Genomic DNA, 18,678 nt, shown 5'->3' on the forward strand with positions numbered 1-18,678 from the left:
GGGGAGGGGGCCAAAAAAGGAGAGGCCCCCAAACCCCAAAAAAAAAAAAAAAAAAAAAAAAAAAGTCTGAATAAATACAGTTTAACAACCCTATTATATACCACCAACATTAGCATGTTCCAAGAATGGAACCTGTTAACACAAAGACTATCAGGTCAGGATGGTGTGGCTAAAGAATTGAACAGGGCTTGTTGGTTTTCACTCGCTTCGTCTGATAGAGATTTAATTCTGCATCTTCTAAAAAAGTAAAAACCAAAACAAGCCTGACAGGAAGATCACCAACGTACCAGATTATCTGCCGACGACAAGGACTGCCTGTCGTCCGCTATCCCATTGGTCTGTGAGTTTTCGTCAGCTGCTGGGGGCGCGGCATGTTCCTGGCACTCCAGTTCACCCAGGACCCTCTCAGGCTCCATCAGACCGTGCTTTTGTGCTGCTTCTTAAAATACAATGCAAAAGTCATTACCAAGTTAGTACTTACCCTAAAAGGTGGCCTCACACCAAGAAGTTATTCACATAACCTTCCAGCTACTGCTTTTTCCCTTTCCCTGAGCCACTGCCCTGCTCTGGCTATATGTGTCTATTACCCACAGCCCCACTCCCAGGTGGCTTCCTTCAAATTGTGGCCCAGGTCAGTGGTGCCTCCAGAATTGTGCAATACAGCAGTCCTGCCCACCCCTACCTACTTCCAAAGAAGGTTAGAACCAGCTAAACATAAAAAGCACAGATTTTTTTTAAAAAAAGGGCTACTAATAAAGGGATTAGAGAACAAGAGTTACGTAAATGAAAAGAGTTTGACAGTTATGATAGAAAACCTCAGTCACATGAAAAAAAAAAATGTAGACCTGAGCTTCCTGGCAGCCATGTGGAAAAGGAAAAGACAAAGAATTAAACAGATTCCATCATTTAATGAAAGAAAGCACATCTGATGATTAGCAGAACAGCTGAACTCTATGAGGAATTTACCATGTGGATCATTATATATTTAAGGGACACCGAACAACTTAATAACTTAATGGTTTTTGAAGCATACATTCATTCAACAAATATTTATCAGGCACCTATTATGTGCCAAGCTCTGTGCTAGGGGCTGAGGGATATAGCAGTGAACAAGACAGATAAGTGTTTATTACGTGAGGACTTCTTGCATTGGCCCCAGGAAAAAAAAAAAATCTAAATGTATGAAATAAAATTATTTTAAAGACATTTCTATAAAAAGTTAAATAATGAAATCTATGAATATAGTTTGGTGGTACCCTAAATTAATAAAAGGATAGGGCTTAGAGCAGTGGGTCAGACTTCTTTGACCGTGACCCTCACTAAGAAATACACTTTAACAGTCATGACCCAGTTATACACGTGTGCACATAAATAAATCACTGAAACATGTTTCATGAAACAATGCTTAACATTACTACATGAGTCACATTCAGCTTGCATCTATTTTCATTTTATTCTCTTCCATTTAGAAAACGCTGATTGCAACCCACTAATTTATTGACTTCTCAATCCATTAATGGTTTATTGGCACTGGAGCTGAGTGTTCAGCACATAACCACTGACCTGAAATTTTGGGTAAAAACAAAGGAAAAATCATCTGATAGTCATTCTGAGCTATACAAGGTTAATTCCACTGAAACTACACCAAAAACTGAGGGAGTTAGGAATGAAGTCTAACAAAATGAACAAAGCCTCCCTGTGCGTCTGATACCTGCTGACGTGGGGATGGTCCCCTGGATACATCAATGGCTGGCCAGGAAAATTCACCACCTCAGGGCTCCCCGCCCACTTCTGGAAAAACCTGGCTGTATACAGGAGTGGGCCCTCTGCATCTCCACGTGGAGCACCCAACTCTTAACATTGTCAGACTGTGCTTCTTGAACTCAACCCGAGTGAGAATAACGCCAATCACTAACGACAAGTAATTTCTGAATTCCATATGAAAGGTGGGCAGACAGGGGCAGACTCAGTTTCCGTTGAGTTTACTGGGGGTGGGCACTAAAATACCTGGCTGGGGACTTCTATGAAGGAACGAGTAGGAGGAAAGGCTGGGGTCTTGGTTCTTACCTTTAACTGCAGACGTGACCACATCTTCTAAAATCTCCTTCACCACTTCCTGAGCTCCATCTTCGGTCCCTACACATACACCAAATACACAAACGCAAACACATACGTGTGGGCATTTCCAGGGAAAACTAAGGAAGGTGGAGAAGGAGATTAAGAGTCACAGTCGGAAGGCAAGGGTACAAATAAGCCCTCTCCAAAGCCAAATCTGATTGCGTCCCAGGAAATCTGGAAACTCAGAGGCAGCATCTGCTATGACTCGGTTTTCCCTCTGTGGAACACTAAGACCTCGCTGTCTTATGCATTCTTCCTTCCTGAGTCACAGCTGCTGGCCCAGGGCCCTCTCTACCACCCCGGCTTGGAGGCAGGAGCTGGACTGTATCCAGCTATGGTTCCTGGCAGAACAGAAGAAGGAGCTTCATCTTGTCCCTTCACCTCGTGTACCACAGAGCCCTGGTAAATGACATGCCTTCTGCTGCTTTGTTTTCCCACACTGTAAACCCAGAACCTAGCATGAGATTTCTAATGTGACAGTTGAGAATTTACTAAATTTTAAATTGAATTATTCTATAAGATGTTAACTGTTTAGGTGGAAGAGGTTTGGTACCAGTTGTTTTTGTAGAAAACTAGTTCTGGGAGAACTAGTAAACAGCACTTGACTAGACCTTTGGAAGTAAATATTACTGATTTATAAAACATCACTGACAAAAAGCCCATCATGTTAAATAAACAAAACCGAAATAACCCTTTAAATTCTTCCTTAACGAGGATTTTCAATCAGGCCACTATTTTTATGAGTTCTGGGCTTGGTCCACTAGATCCTGCAGAAGCAGCACCAAGTATTTTCATTTCCATTTTGAGCACTTAACTCATGTGAAAGAAAAATGTTGCCCCACATATCGTATCAGTAAACAAAGGGTGTTGCAGCCAACAAGCCACCAGAGTCCCCCCCTACGGTAAGCCCCGGAGGAACTCAGGATGGAGACAAATGACACCATGCCCTCAGCCACTGCAGCCACCTCCAAAGGGTGCACCCTGAGGGGACTCAGGATGGGAAAGCACAGGATACTGGCCCCAGATAGTTAAGGTGCACATCAAAGGAATGACTTCAATGAGCCCAGACTCTTGCATCTTCCCATACACAGAAAAGTACTCAATTCATTAACTTGAGATATCTGGTTTTCTTTAATTAACAGTAATATTTTGAAGTTCCGACTACCTGGTCTTTGTTGCAAAAACTCCTCTATACCCTGGCTCCTCCCTGACCTCTTCGGAGCAGGCCTGCAGAGAGGCTGTGTCCTGGCTTAAGTCCTCAGGTTTGTCCGCCAATAAAACATAATTCTCAACTTTTATTCTCAACTGTGCATTTTTTTTTCAGTCGATACTCACCATAACTATTTATTTATTCTCCACCACCCAGCTTTACTGAGGGCTAATTTACAAATAAAACCATCATAATTATTTAAATGGGTAAGTAAATTTATGTGGAAAATACTGATGCTATATGCTCTTCTTAGAGGGCAAAAAAGAACTTGAATGGAAGTTAGAAAAGTCCGCAGCCACAGGCAAAATCTTCTAAACCTGTTTTTTCATCTAAATAAGATGATTTAGTCTAGATCAGTGTTACTCATACTTCAGTCATTCTCACACAACCTTCACAATTTTTGCCATTTTCGTGCACAACTTATATTATTATATTTATTACACACATATTTACATACATATTTTTTTGGGGGGTACCAAATTACTTTATTTGAAGGAATGGTACTAAGGAAAGGACTTGTAGATATTTTGGTACATACATACATATTTAACAGTGCTCTTTAACACACCTTAAACAGTAACTAACATTCACAAAATCACAGGCTTCATATGCTAATCATACTTTCTGAATGCGTGTTAAAATAAATATACAACTATTAAAATAAAAACCATTCACCTATGAGCTGTCTAAGATCTCATCTATGCCATGATTTGGTAAACAAATGGCTAGATGTTTCCAAGTTTCTTTCTAGTTCAACATTCTCTTATGCTATGATTTAACAGAATTATGATGACAGTTTCTAATCTGTTAGTCCCTTGTACACATTCAACACCCAAGAAATATCAGCCTGATGCATACATTTCATCAGAGGAGCTGCAGGCTTGATGAGTTAAATCAGAGGCTGGGAAGTGGTGGCTGCTGGGTACATCTGGTCTGCAGATACGCACTGTTTAGCCTACACCCTGCTTCCCCCTGCCCCCAAACTTTAGTGAGCTATAAGTGACAAGAATTATATATATCTAAGGTGTATTATGACTTGATGATTTGATATATGCATACATTGGGAAATAAACACTACAAACAAGCCAATTAACATATTCATCACCTCACATAGTTACTCTATTTTTTTCCTTTTTTTTTTTTCTGATGAAAACACTAAAGATCTACACTCAGCAAATTTCAAGTGTATAGCACAGTACTGTTAACTCTGGTCACACAGTTGCACATTAGATCTCCAGAACTTATCCATCTTGCATAACTGAAACTTCGTACCCCTGACAAACATCTCCCCATTTCCCCAGCCACCTTTCTACACTATCTCTATGAATCTGACTACTCTAGGTACACCTCATATAAATGGAATCATGCAGTATTTGTCTTTTTTGTGAATGGCTTCTTTCACTTAGCATAATGCCCTCCAGGTCCATCCATGTTGTTACAACTGGCGGGATATCCTTTTTTAAGGCTGAATAATATTTCACTGTATGTATAGAACCACATCTTCTTTTTCCATTCATCTGTTGATGGGCACTTACGTTGTTTCCATATCTTGGTTATTGTGAATAATGCTGCAATGAACATGGGAGTGTAGATTATCTCTTCAAGATCCTGATTTCATTTCCTCTGGCTACATACTCAGAAACAGAATTGCTGCATCATAAAGTATTTCTATTTTTAAATTTTTGAGGAACCTCCATACTGTTCTTTTTTTCCTCCATACTGTTTTTTGTAACAGCTGTACCAACTTACATTCCTACCAATGGGGTACAAGGGTTCCCTTTTCTCTACATCCCCTCCAACTCTTTCTGATGAAAGTCATTCTAACAGACATGAGGTGGTATCTCATTGCGCTTTTGATTTCTATTTTCCTGGTTATTAGTGAAGTTGAGCACCTTTTTAAATGTCTGCTGACCATTTGTATGTCTTCTTCTGAGAAATGTCTATTCAGGTCCTTTACCTATTTTTCAGTGGTGTTATTTGTGGTTTTTTACTCTTGTATGAGTTTCTTAGGTATTTTGGATGTTAACCCCTTATCAGATATATAGTTTGCAAATATTTTCTCCCAATCCATAGGTTGCATTTTCACTCTGTTGATTGTTTCCTTTGCTGTGCCTATGCACTGCTTTCTAAAACTTGTGAATTAGCTGTGAACATTTAAAAACTGGGAGACATGTCATAAAAATCCAGATCTCGCTTCTATTAAAAAAAAAAAAAAAAAAAAGAATATCTGGTAACACTGGCCCCAACTGGCTAGAACCAGGAGCAGCTGTCCCCTTTAGCCAGGGCATGAACTCTGCAGATGTCCTGCTGCCTCATTCCATGCCACTCCCAACTGTCTATCCTCCTTGAGGTCAAGCACAGAGAGTAGGAAAGGAACACATGCCTAGCAGCATGTCTCTGACAAGAGTGGTAAAAATGAAAGACTGACAGGGTAGGGTGTTTTAAGAACCTCAGAGAGAAAATGTTCCTCAACACGGTGATTGAGAGTGAGGGCTCTGGAGCCAGTATGCCTGCTTCAGATCCCACTCTACCACTTCCCAATGTGGGAACTTAAGTAACTGCCCCGAGCCTTGGTTTCCTCAGCAGTAAACAAGGATGATTACAACAGCACCTACCTCACAGGGTTTGTGAGAACTGGATAAGATAAAACACGTAAAGCGTTTAAGATGATGCCTGAAAAGAAGAGCACTCAAACGTTAATTTTTCTTAGGCCTGCGTGTTTTATATGTAGAGCGTAATTGCGTTAAGACATTCACGATGCCCTGGTGATAGAAGCTTTCTCGTTTCTGCCATCTGCCTGGCCCTGGAGACTAAGTCCATATTGAAATTTCCCAACTAGCCATGTTGAAAGCACTTTCAGTTAGCTAAAGCCTTCACTATCTTTCACTCCTACAGAGAAAAGTAAAATTTCCATTTCAGTGTGGATCTCCCCTTTCCTTCACTGCCATTTTTCCATTTAAACAGCACCAGGATCACCATTTTTTTGAGGGATAAGAGTGTTTAACCTACCTTCCTTGACAGGCTGGATCCGTATCAGCACCCATTCAAAATTAAAATAGTCTCAGGCTAGGAAGGGGTGGGGAGTCAGGAAGTCCAGACTCCCGCGGAAGGTTCCTGCAGAGGGAGCTGTTGCTGAGGAATCCCACTAGCGGCCCAGAAGCAGCAGGACTCCACACAGGAACCCTGGGCCACTTCCCCTGCTGACATGACTGCCTGCAGGGCCCAGAAGAGGCTTTCCTGGATGGTGTAATGACCACCAAGAAGGCTGCTGTGTTTAAGTTTCAAGCCTGCTGTGAAAATGTGGGACAACCAAATCAAATCAAATCCTTGCAAAGTTCAGAGTACACTTAAAAAACACTGGTTTTGCTGGTTTGCGGGGAAGTCCAGCGGCCACCACCTGGCCGTTACTGATTAGGTAACAGACCCTACCTGTTTCACAGACTCTGTCCCCAAGTAAAATAAGATAGACACCTTGACTAGGTTCTGATTGGAGAAAACCTTGCTGCCACCCCCTCCCTAGCCAGCTAGACAGCAACCCCTGAGGCAGGCACCGCCAGCTATCTAGCTCAGTCCTTCTTCCTCAGAGAGCTCTATTTGTTTCGGAAGGGGCTGCGCCTACATTTCCTGGCCTTCCTAGTAGAAAGGGTGGCCATGTAACCCAGTTTTAGCCAATGAGGGGCAAGCCTAAGTAACGGGGATGGCACAGGCTTCCAGGAAGGCTCCTTAGAAGGGGCGTGACTCGGCTAGGAGTCCCTTAGTCCATAAAAAAGAAGGAAATCTTGCCATTCGTGAAAACATGGATGGACCTAGAGGGTATCATGCTAAGTGAAATAAGTCAGAAAAAGACAAATCCTCTATGTTTTCACTTATATGTGGAATATAAAAAACAAAACAAATGGACAAATATAACAAAACAGAAATAGACTTACAGATACAGAGCACAGACTAGTGGTTGCTAGAGGGGAGGGGTATGGGGTATGGGGTAAAATAGGTGAAGGAGATTAAGAGGTACAAACTACCACTTATACAATAAATAAGTCACAGGGATGTAATGTACAGCACAGGATACACAGTCAATAATATTGTGATAACTGTGTACAGTTTGTCGCCTCTAAAAATATCAAATCACTATGGTGTACACCTGAAACTAATATCAGGTGGTAAGTCAGTTATACTTCAATTCAAAAAATAAAAATTAGTCAGTCAAAGATCTTACATCCTAGCTAGGATAATAAATAAGTAAATTACACTTTCTGCTACATGCTAGGGAAAAAGTAGAGTGGGAGAAGGGAGACCTGGAGTTAGAAGGGGCAAGTGTGTGCATGTGGTGACAATGAAATATGACATACACCTGTTTCCTAGAAACAAGGCTTTGGTGATGTCCAGCGTGTAAGCATTTGGTAACGCGTAAGAAAACTAAAGGGAAAAACCAAGGCATAAAGCTGTTTGCTGTCACATTCTGGCCACACACCAATACGGTTCCTCAAATGTATGAAATACACTGGACAACTTATTGTCCCAAAATAAATGTCCATTACACAGCTAATAAAAATGCTATAAACCAATGAACTGCAAAGCCTCCCTGTAAAGCAGGCTGTGTCAAAGACAAGTCAGAAAGAAGGGGGACCTGTGGGTACATTTTGTTGTTTTGATAAAGTGTTAGCCTGAGAACTTTTGTTTGTTTGTTTGTTTAAAGCTATTTTAGTGTTGTTGTTTTTTTTTGGCCAGGCAGCACCGTGCAGCATGCGGGATCTTAGTTTCCTGACCAGGGATTGAACCCACGCCCCCTGTAGTGGAAGCGTGGAGTCATAACCATTGGACTGCCAGGGAATTCCCCAGACCCTTTTTTTTTCTGGTCAACAAAAATAATAAAATTCCTAAAGCAGAGGATCTGGTATCATTAACATGGAAAACAGACTCACATTATCCTACTGCACTGTTCCCATTAACTTCAAGTCTGATTACCATTTGAAATATTTGTAATTTTTTTCTCTAACTCATTTTTTTTTTTTTTTTTTTGTGGTACGCGGGCCTCTCACTGGCGTGGCCTCTCCCGTTGCGGAGCACGCACAGCCTCAGCGGTCATGGCTCACGGGCCCAGCCGCTCCGCGGCATGTGGGATCTTCCCGGACCGGGGCACGAACCCGTGTCCCCTACATCAGCAGGCAGACTCTCAACCACTGCGCCACCAGGGAAGCCCTCTAACTCACTTTTAAGCTAAAACTTACATGAAAGATAATAACAACAAACACTTATAGAGCCCTAAGTGCCAGACACTGTTCTCATTAATTCTCACAAACCTATAAGTACCAGTTGTATTCTCATTTTAAAGATGAGGAAACAGGCTCAGAGAGGTTAAAGATTTTGCTCAAGGTCACAGAGCTACTAAGTGGTCAGTTATGATCTGAACCCAGGCTGTCTGATCAGAACCTCCACATTAGCTGAGGGAGGATACATTTTCTCTATTTTGTAGTACCTAAGAGTTGGGTTGTTTTTCCCTTAAAGAATGGGTTGCAAGATGAAAAAAGTGAGCTAAGAAATCTGTGAACACACTGGTAACTCTACCTACAACAGCTACATACTAGCTGCATACATGTAAAAATGCTAAAGTCTAATGCTGGGAGTTAAATAGTCAGAATCTTAAAAATAAACTTAAAAGAAAAGGGGAAGTGACTGCTCGTGGGTACAGGGCTGGGTGTGATAAAAATGCTCTAAAACTGATTGCAGTGATTGTTGCAAACTCTGTGACCATACTAAAAAGAACTGAACTGTACATTTTAAACAGGTGAACTTATGGAATGTGAATTGTATTTCAATCAAGCTGTTTTTCAAAAAATTGACAAGAATAGCTGGGCCATCGGAGGGGTGTGAATGGACAAATGGGGTGAGGTCCCAAGGGAAGGCTGCTGGCCATGCCCTAAAATTCACATAAGCTAGCATGTCACAGGCTCAAAAATCTCATTTTGCGAATTTACAAAGAGCTATCTGATCCACTTCTTGCTCAGGCCGATAAGACTGACAAATTGTCGATTTATCAACTCGGGATGAAAAATTGCTGAGGGGAAAAAGATCCTCTGGTCTGTCAGTGAATTGTTACCCACACAAATTTCACTGGGAGGCACAATATCCCAAGAAGGCCCAGGAAGGGTTCCCAGTAAAGCAGGACAACGTATGTGGAGCACCCACGTAGCAAGCACCACTCCGGGCACAGTGACTGCCTAGCCAGGGGTGGCTACGTGACGGTCATTCCACAGGATGGATCCTGCAGGAGAGCTGGATGTGTCCTCTGTCACAGAGGCACTGGAGCCTGGGGGCCTCGGCAGCCTGGACTCTACCCTGGGGCGCAGTGTCCCCCAGGTCGGCACCTCCACCATCTGACTCACAGGCTGCCCTTCCTGCCAGGCCTCCCAGGCTCCTCAATCGGTTCTCCTGAAGGACTCGTTCTTTCTTTAGAGCCACATCTGGAGAAGTGGAAGCCAGTCACTCTTTGTAAGGGTGACGGTGCACCTCCGTTCTGACCTACCATTGGCAGGTTTGCGGTCTGATTTCTACAGGCAATCTGATGCCCACGTTCTTGGGAGAAGCCTCACGGGGTATATCATACTGGCAACAAAATCCACAGCAATATACTAAGTGTAAAGCATACTTTGTTAGAACAGAATTTTAAGTTAAAAAAATGTATTTACTGAATATGTGTGCTGGGCACCAGACCAGGTGTTGGGAATATTGTGGTGAACAGGGTGGCCAAGGTCTTAGACCAGGAACAAGTGAACACAAACTCTTCAGTGATTTGGGGTAGTAATAAGTGCTATGAGGGGGACCTTCCTTGGTGGGGCAGTGGTTGAGAATCCGCCTGCCAATACAGAGGACACGGGTTCGAGCCCTGGTCCAGGAAGATTCCACATGCTGTGGAGCAACTAAGCCCGTGTGCCACAACTACTGAGCCGGCGCTCTAGAGCCCACGAGCCACAACTACTAGAGTCTGTGCTCCGCAACAAGAGAAGCCACGACAATGAGAAGCCCATGCACCACAATGAAGAGTAGCCCTCCCTGCGCACAGCAACGAAGACCCCATGCAGTACAGCAAAGGAAACCATAAATAAGGTGAAAAGACAACCCTCAGAATGGGAGAAAATATTTGCAAATGAAGCAACCGACAAAGGATTAATCTCCAAAATTTACAAGCAGCTCAATATCAAAAAAACAAACAACCCAATCCAAAAATGGGCAGAAGACCTAAATAGACATTTCTCCAAAGAAGATATACAGATTGCCAACAAACACATGAAAGAATGTTCAACATCATTAATCATTACAGAAATGCAAATCAAAACTACAATGAGATATCATCTCACACCAGTCAGAACGGCCATCATCAAAAAATCTAGAAACAATAAATGCTGAAGAGGGTGTGGAGAAAAGGGAACCCTCTTGCACTGTTGGTGGGAATGTAAATTGATACAGCCACTGTGGAGAACAGTATGGAGGTTCCTTAAAAAACTACAAATAGAACTACCATATGACCCAGCAATCCCACTACTGGGCATATACCCAATGACTGTAGAAGCAACTGTCTCAACTTTGTCCCCCAAAAGTTTGCTCTCACAGACTTAAATGGAGTTAAAGTGGAATCAATATGAGTACTGATGTACAAAGGGCCACCTCCACTAAAAGAGTTTTTGTTTATCATCTCCAATTCACAACAGAATAGCATGTTAGAAAAATCATTTGAGGTCAAACACAATGTATACTGTTAAGAGAATGAAAAGACAACCCACAGACTGGGAGAAAATATTTGGAAATTGCATATATGATAAAGGACTGCTCACCAGAATATGTAAAGGACTCTCAAATCTCAATAATAAGAAAACAACCATCTCAATTTTTAGAAAATGGGCAAAACAGTTAAAAAGAAACTTCACTAAAGAAAAGATGCAGGTGGGACTTCCCTGGTGGTGCAGTGGTTAAGAATGCGCCTGCCAACACAGGGGACACGGGTTCGATCCCTGGTCTGGGAAGATCCCACATGCGGAGCAACTAAGCCCATGTGCCATAAATACTGAGCCTGCACTCTATAGCCGGTGAGCCACAACTACTGAAGCCCATGCACCCTAGAGCCCATGCTCTGCAACAAGAGAAGCCACTGCAATGAGAAGCCTGCGCAATGCAACGAAGAGTAGGCCCTGTTCACCACAGCTAGAGAAAGCCTGTGTGCAGCAACGAAGATCCAGTGTGATGGATGAATGGATAAAGAAGATGTGGTACATATATACAATGGAATATTACTCAGCCATAAAAAGGAACGAAACTGGGTCATTTGTAGAGATGTGTATGGACCTAGAGTCTGTCAAACAGAGTGAAGTAAGCCAGAAAGAGAAAAACAAACATCGTATATTAATTCATATATGTGAAATCTAGAAAAATGGTACAGATGAACCTATGTACCAGGAATAGAGACGTAGATGTAGAGAACGGACATGTGGATATGGGGGGAAGGGGAGGGTGGGATGAATTGGGAGATTAGGTTTGATATAAATACACTACAATGTGTAAAATAGCTAGTAGGAAGCTGCTATATAGCACAGGGAGCTCAGCTTGGTGCTCTGTGATGACCTAGATGTGGGGGGGAAAGAGGGGAGGGAGGTCCAAGAGGGAGGGGATATAAGTATGCATATAGCTGATGCACTTCATTGTACGGCAGAAACTAACACAACATTGTAAAGCAATTTTACTCCAAAAAAAAAAAAAAAGACCCAATGCAGCCAATAAATAAATAAAATTATATATATTTTAAAAATCTGCCACTGGACTAAAAGCAAAATAAAGCAACCTTACAAAGGATGAAAAAGAAATGCTATGAGGAAAATAAAAGAGGATGATGGGACAGAGTGATGGGAAGCTTCAGAGAGAGGGATCAGTTAGAACTGAGAGACCTGAAGACAAAGCGGGGGACAAGGAAGGGACAGTAAGTACGAAGGCACCAAGAGCAAGCACCACACTTTCAAGAACCAGAACCACTATCGCAAACAAGGGGAAAGGAAGTAAAAGAAGGGTATAGGGAGGTGGGCAGGGCCAGGCCACACAGGGCCTTGGAAGCTGTGGGGATGGGGCAGGCATAGACTTCACTCTGAATGGGACGGGATGGGAAATTGATTATCAAAGGGGTTTAAGCAGAGGGGTGGTGGTGATCTAATTCATGCTTTTAAAAGATCACTTTGGCTGCCATGTGGAAAATGGGCTGTAGTGGAAGGACGTTCTTACAGCTCAGAGAGACTTGCTTTTACATCTGCACAGCTATGCTTACTACAGTCTGTTTAAATATTAATATTGATTGATTGAGCACAGTCTGATAAAGGTTACAGTAAAAACCTGCCTGGTCCTTCCCTGAGAGTTAATAAGGCAAAGACGATGACACATATAGAGGGTGGGCCAGGACTTCCTGAGCACCTTCCAAGACACATGACAGTGGGACTGAGTAGCCTGCAACAGTGTTCACACGAGACACACATGCAGTTCTTTGTGGCAACTTTTTCTTTGATCCTTGCCTTGGGTAAACTGATACAGAACAACATTCCAGCAACAACACTTGGTCTGTTCCCACCTGTGCCAAGCACTGGTAAATTACAGATGAACAAAAACTGCTCAAGTATGGTCTCTCTGGTAGCGAACATACCATCAACAGACGTCATTACCAATAATGGGGCAGAAGAAGATATGAGACCAATTATAAAGGCAGGTCAGACATATATACGCTACTATGTATAAACCAGATAACTAATGAGAACCTACTGTATAGCACGGGGAGAAAAAAAAAAACACAATCTGTTTGTAGACATATATTAAGTTAACCTTAAAAATGCGTTCCAATATACAGTAGGTGCAGAAAAATACTGTTTGATTCCACTTATACGAAATACCTAGAATAGTCAAATTCATAGTCAGAAAGTACACTGATGGATGCCAGGGGCCGGGGGTGGGGAGGGGAAATGGGGAGTCAGTGTTTAATGGGTACAGAGTTTCAGTTCAAGAAGGTGAAAATTTTGGGAGATGGATGATGGTGAGAGTGGCACAACAATGTGAAATGCACTTAGTGTCACTGAATTGTACAGTTAAATATGGTTGAAATAGTATGTTTTACATTATGTGAATTTTACCACAATAAAAAAACATTAAAAAAAAAAAAAGGTGGGTCAGATACTTCACTGTAGAGCCGTCAGCTAGAGCAAAGAATTATTTGGCAGAATCACTTGGGAAGAAGGTACAGTCTTGAAAAATATATGAACTTAGGATCTGGTTTGTACAAATTGCCCAGAGAGAGATGCAAACATTCAGAAATATATGACAACCCAGTCCAAAATTTCATGCCCAATGTTTTACTTACTTTAAGACTATCACCAGGTGTAGAATATCTCTTTCAATTAAAAAAGCAAACACAACCAAATAGTGTACTTGGTCTCAGAAGAAGAAAACAAAGCTACCTGTTTATCTGTTTCTCTATGAATCCACCCACCCACCCACCTTCTGGCTCCCTTCACAGATGTCCATAAATAGCAACTAACTGTCCGGCAGTGGGCAAAGCACGGAGATCCTGTGGACACGTGACAGAGGAGGTCCCTGTCCTCCTCTGGGAGATAAAACAGACACTGAACGATCAACTACCCAAACGATTAACTCCTGGGAGACAAATGCTCCAAAGTGAACCCAGGGCACTGAAGCTGGCATGAAGCAGCAGTGGCTAGATATCAATACATTCCAGGAACTATCCAAAGAAAAGTGCACAACTGACAACGTGATCTGAGACACCATGCCTCCCTGGCTGTGTTTCGTAAGAGAAAAGCGAAAGGGAAGTCAAGGGGGAGGCTCAGAAATAGAAGAGCTGCTATCAGAGGTTTCCTGCGATGACACCAGACAACTCTTTCACCTGCCCCTCGGATACAGGATGGACAGGGAAGCGCATGGGCCGTACCTGATAGTGATGGGTCTCTCTCTCTGGGCACATCTCCATTCTCTGCGCTCACTTTTCCAGAACCACTCCTGCCATGTTCACCATTGGTTAAATCTGTCTTCTCAGGAGTTGTTGGTTTGCTGTGTGCCTGGCTCTGTTTCAAACGATTGAACTTTGGGGACACTGCTGCAGCTTGGATCACAGGGGACTGGGGTTTCGAATGGATTGGTTTTTCCAATTCTCTGGCCTCCTGCAACTGAAAGGCAACGAAAAAGGGATTCAATCTAAATGGATCCAGCATTTTGATAAGGAACAGAAAATACATCAGCCTGTTGCATAAAAAATTTCCAAACAGAAGGATAGAATTTAAAAAAGGAAATAAATTCCTGCAGCAAACTCAAAGCAAATTCTGAATGCAAATTTCAAAACCCATGCTAGATTCTCTCTCTGCTTTTTAAAGCAAGGATAAAAACAGAGTGCAGAGAACTCAGAGGAGGAAGGGATTGATTTTAAAATGTTATGACTCTTCACCAAGCGCCGAGGCCACACATGAAACAGTTCACAGCATGGGATGGTGTCCCGCCCCCCAGCAGCTGATAACTGCTACCGCTCACCACTTGGTTTTCCATGCGGGTGAAAATGACGTTCAGCATCTGAGTAAGAGTAGCCTTGGCAGTGGTTTGATTGATGAGATTTCTGCTGGCCAGATAGATATTGTAACATGTCCTGACCGTCTGCAGGATAGTACCCTCGTGAATTTCAATGTGCGGGGACGTCACTGCAGTCAGAAGAGCCTAAAACAGAAATTCGCAACCTTCACCTTCACGAGCACCCACCTCCCATCCTCTCACAGCCGAACTTTTCTACACGGTTTGGCTTTGTTTTTAATTTGGTTTGGTTTAAGAAGATGGCTCTGCAAACTAAACTGGATGATTAGTACCAAAAACCAACCCCCTACTGCTTTGAGTTTAAACACAATTATTAACTCCATAGAATACAAGTCATTTAAAGTACATAAGTTGTGCTGAAGTGGGCTTTCTATCAGCTTACTTTTTAAAAAGCCAAAAATAGAGACTTCTCTCAGGAGGGAAAGTGCTCCAACTTGATCTCACCTACGCCAATCAAAAAATATACATGTTTTGATGGGGGGGGAGGGTCAATTTCGGAGTTCCCTGGTGGGTTTTCAAGGGAGCTTCAGGAAAGGTGTGGCTAACAGGGAGCTCCCTCACAAAGCTAATACATCCAGGATTTAAGATTTGAAACACTGACCGCACCCATCCTGATCGGTTCTCTGACAAGCAGACGGGACCACCCCAATGCCAAACCATTCCTGGCAGCAGAAATGGAACAGGGCGAAGGAAAGGGAAGGTAAGAGGACAGGGGCAAATTGGTGATAAAAGTATCAACACGAGGACCTGCTGAGAAATGGCAGTCTGGGAATCGAGAATTTCGAGGGGAAAGAGCAGAGGATTTGAAGTCAATTTAATTCACAAGCAATTTATGTAGTTATGAGCGGAACTGTTTACTTTGAAAACACACCTGGTTCCACTCTTCTTGTCTCAGTCCATGCTAATCAGTTCTGACACTTAACAAAAGATCTAAGTGATGCTTACATTTTTCTGTTCCAGCTCAGCACCTCCTGAGACAACTAACACATGGTAAATTAAAAAGCTAAATTCCCAAGGGCGATGAGCTTTCTCATTTAAAATCCAGACCAGGCAGACAGACAGAAATACCTTAATTATTTGTAACTGAACTCCTTCATCGGTCTGAGGGCCTTGAAAACAACTGCAAATGGTTTCAACAATCCTGTCAATCAGCCGCTTCCCGGGGGCTCCACTGTCGGGGGCATTGCCGGTGATGTGCCCATATGCGATGAGTTTCTAAACACAGAAATCATAGACATGAGAAGTTTCTGCCAGGTCAGGGCTGAGGCCGTCCACAGCAGTAAGAGGCAGGCAGTGGGCTCAGCCTTTAACTTCCGGTTCCCACACAGATCTCTCTGCTCTCCTGGGTGCAGGGGGCACAGCCACCCTGAGAGCGTAGCATCCAGCCTGACTCCCAATGGCAGAAGAGCCCACGATGGTGGAAAAGGCACGTGTAGAACAGCCCCCAGCGCAAAATCACTTGTGTAAAAAATGGAGCGATTAAAAACTATACATAATAGACAGAAAGTAGTCAGCGGCTGCCTAGACCTGGGGGGATCCCAGGGAAACAGGGAGTGACTGCTGATGAGCAAAAACGGGGCTTCTTTCTGAGGATAAAGATGGTCTCTAATTAGACTGTGGTGAGGGCTCCACAACTCTGTCAATATACGAAAGTCACTGAACTGTATACCTCAGATGGGTGAATTGTACGCATGTGAATTATATCTCAAGCTGCTAAAAAACTTTTTTTTTTTTTTCTAACAGTAAGATACATAAAAAACTAATGATAACATGGTTTGCTTGAGCGCAGGGAGAACTAAGCAGCTGTAGGCAGGGGTGGGACTAACACATTTTGTAGAGCAGGCTTTCATTCTTTTTGAATGTTGAATCAAACCATGTTGGTGTATTTTCTATCCCAAAAATTAAAGTAAAAAAACTAACTGACTTCTACACCTACGTTATCAAACTGCATGTCACCCGTGCGGCAGCCTCTTCAGATGAGAGGCTGCTTGAGCTGTGCCCTCTCGGTCAGGTGACAGATCAGTTTGGACAGGGGCCACCTGCCTGCCTGGGCCACCTCACGCCTGACCTGGATTTCATCAGGGACAATCTGAGAGCTGGAAGGGAACTCAAAGGTCAGGATGGTTTCAAAGCCTGGCTGAGATTCATGGTGACCTGAGGGAGCTCGGTACAAACACAGATTCCTGGACCTCAACACAAACTTCCTCTAACAGAACTTGTTGGGTGGAGCCCAGGAATGGTTTTTCTCCAAGTCTTCCAGGTTATCCTGATGGCTGACCAGATAAAAAGAACCACTCATCTGCTACAAGCCCTCTGGGATCCATGAATTCTAAGGCACCCTCTGCTTCCAGTGACTTAGTAAAGACTCTGACAAATGCTGTTCTGTTCTTTATCTTTTTGGTTTCTGGCGTGTCGCATTCTTCATCTACCTGCCCAGAGAGACACAGCTCCTGAGGCGATCCACAGTGCCGCCACCACTGCAACAGGAAGATGCGCCACCCTGCGGAGGCCAGATGCTGTTTCTCAATGGCTCTTCCCCATCATTAGCCTCGAAAGCGCCGCCATTCAATAAGCAGGAAGAAAAACAGATGGAAAGAGAGTGACTGAGAGCACAAATACGACACTGCTGGATCAAGTGACCGAGTGAGCAAGAGAGAGGCCTGCACACACTCTGCTGCTCAAGACCAACCCCAGAGAGCTCCAGACGGAGGCGGGGAGGTGCTCAAGTGTGTTTTTGAAGAACAAGTCCAGATGCCTTTTACCTCATCTGCTCTCATCGCTGCTCCCCATGCGGGCTTCCCGTGAGGGCAGCGCCAGCCGCCTGGTAAATGAGCTCTGGTGCCAGCCACCTGGTAAATGAGCTCTGCTTTTGGACACTGCTGACTCCTTACTCCTAATGGACTCAAGTCCGTTTTGAATACTGGGTTATGAGTGGGATGGTCTATGAGCTCCTAAAATGTGAATGCTGATAAGCAGGCCCCACAGAACCCAACACTGATGGTGCAAAGCGAAGATGGAGGTGAATTACAGATGTTTAATTCAAATATAAAAAAAGATTGGAAGTATTCGCCCCTCTATGCCCTCCTTAAAGGGCACGTTACCGTTCCAATGGAAAAGGGTTTTAAGTATAATTTTACTCCCTTGTGAGGCAGGGCCGGAAGAAAGCAGAGTTCCTGCAACCTGTGGGTCTTTCTAGTTCTGCCTTCTCACCCTTCCTTGTGCCGGATGTTGTTTTGGCACTGGGGGTACAACAGTGATAAGACAGTCCTTTTTCTCACAGGGGCAGAAGCGTGCTTGGCAGGCTCACTTGAGGAAGGTGGTCTGCACAGTGAGTGAGGTAGAAAGTACTAGCAGGTGTAAGCAAAGGATGGACATGATGGGATACATTTCTAAAGGCTCCGCCCGGCTCCTGAGTACAGAACAGGCTGGAGGGCAACAGCAGTGGAAGCCGGGCACCCATGATGAGGCCACCTCAACTGTCTAGGGGGGAAATGCTGGTGGCTTGGACCATGAGGGACTGACAGAGATGGAGAGTAGAAGTTCCTGTCTTATTCTTTGCTGATGCGAAGCAGGGATGGGAAGAAGGGCCGAGGAGGGAGGCCTCTGGGCAGCTGGCTCACTGATACTTGTGTCCAAGGAGGCTGCTTGCACAGGGATGCTACTTGTCAATGCCCCTCTAGACAGGGAGGGATAAGTAAAATGGCTGCATAACACATCATTTATCAGTCCACAGGAAT

General features: G+C 43.5%; 1 protein-coding gene across 1 annotated transcript in view; it reads right to left on the bottom strand.

Moving 5' to 3' along the window:
• Positions 1-18,678, bottom strand: part of ARFGEF2 (ARF guanine nucleotide exchange factor 2) — a 100,890-nt gene that overhangs the window by 62,060 nt on the left and 20,152 nt on the right. The window contains exons 4-8 of the mRNA XM_007446397.1: positions 16,010-16,156; positions 14,888-15,067; positions 14,295-14,529; positions 2,068-2,136; positions 288-439 (exon numbers count right to left, since the gene is read on the bottom strand). Coding sequence (XP_007446459.1) covers positions 288-439; positions 2,068-2,136; positions 14,295-14,529; positions 14,888-15,067; positions 16,010-16,156 — 783 coding nt within the window. The remainder of the gene's footprint in view (positions 1-287; positions 440-2,067; positions 2,137-14,294; positions 14,530-14,887; positions 15,068-16,009; positions 16,157-18,678) is intronic.

The sequence above is a fragment of the Lipotes vexillifer genome, unplaced genomic scaffold (assembly GCF_000442215.2).
Source record: "Lipotes vexillifer unplaced genomic scaffold, Lipotes_vexillifer_v1.1 scaffold251, whole genome shotgun sequence".
NCBI classification, from domain to species: Eukaryota; Metazoa; Chordata; class Mammalia; order Artiodactyla; family Lipotidae; genus Lipotes; species Lipotes vexillifer.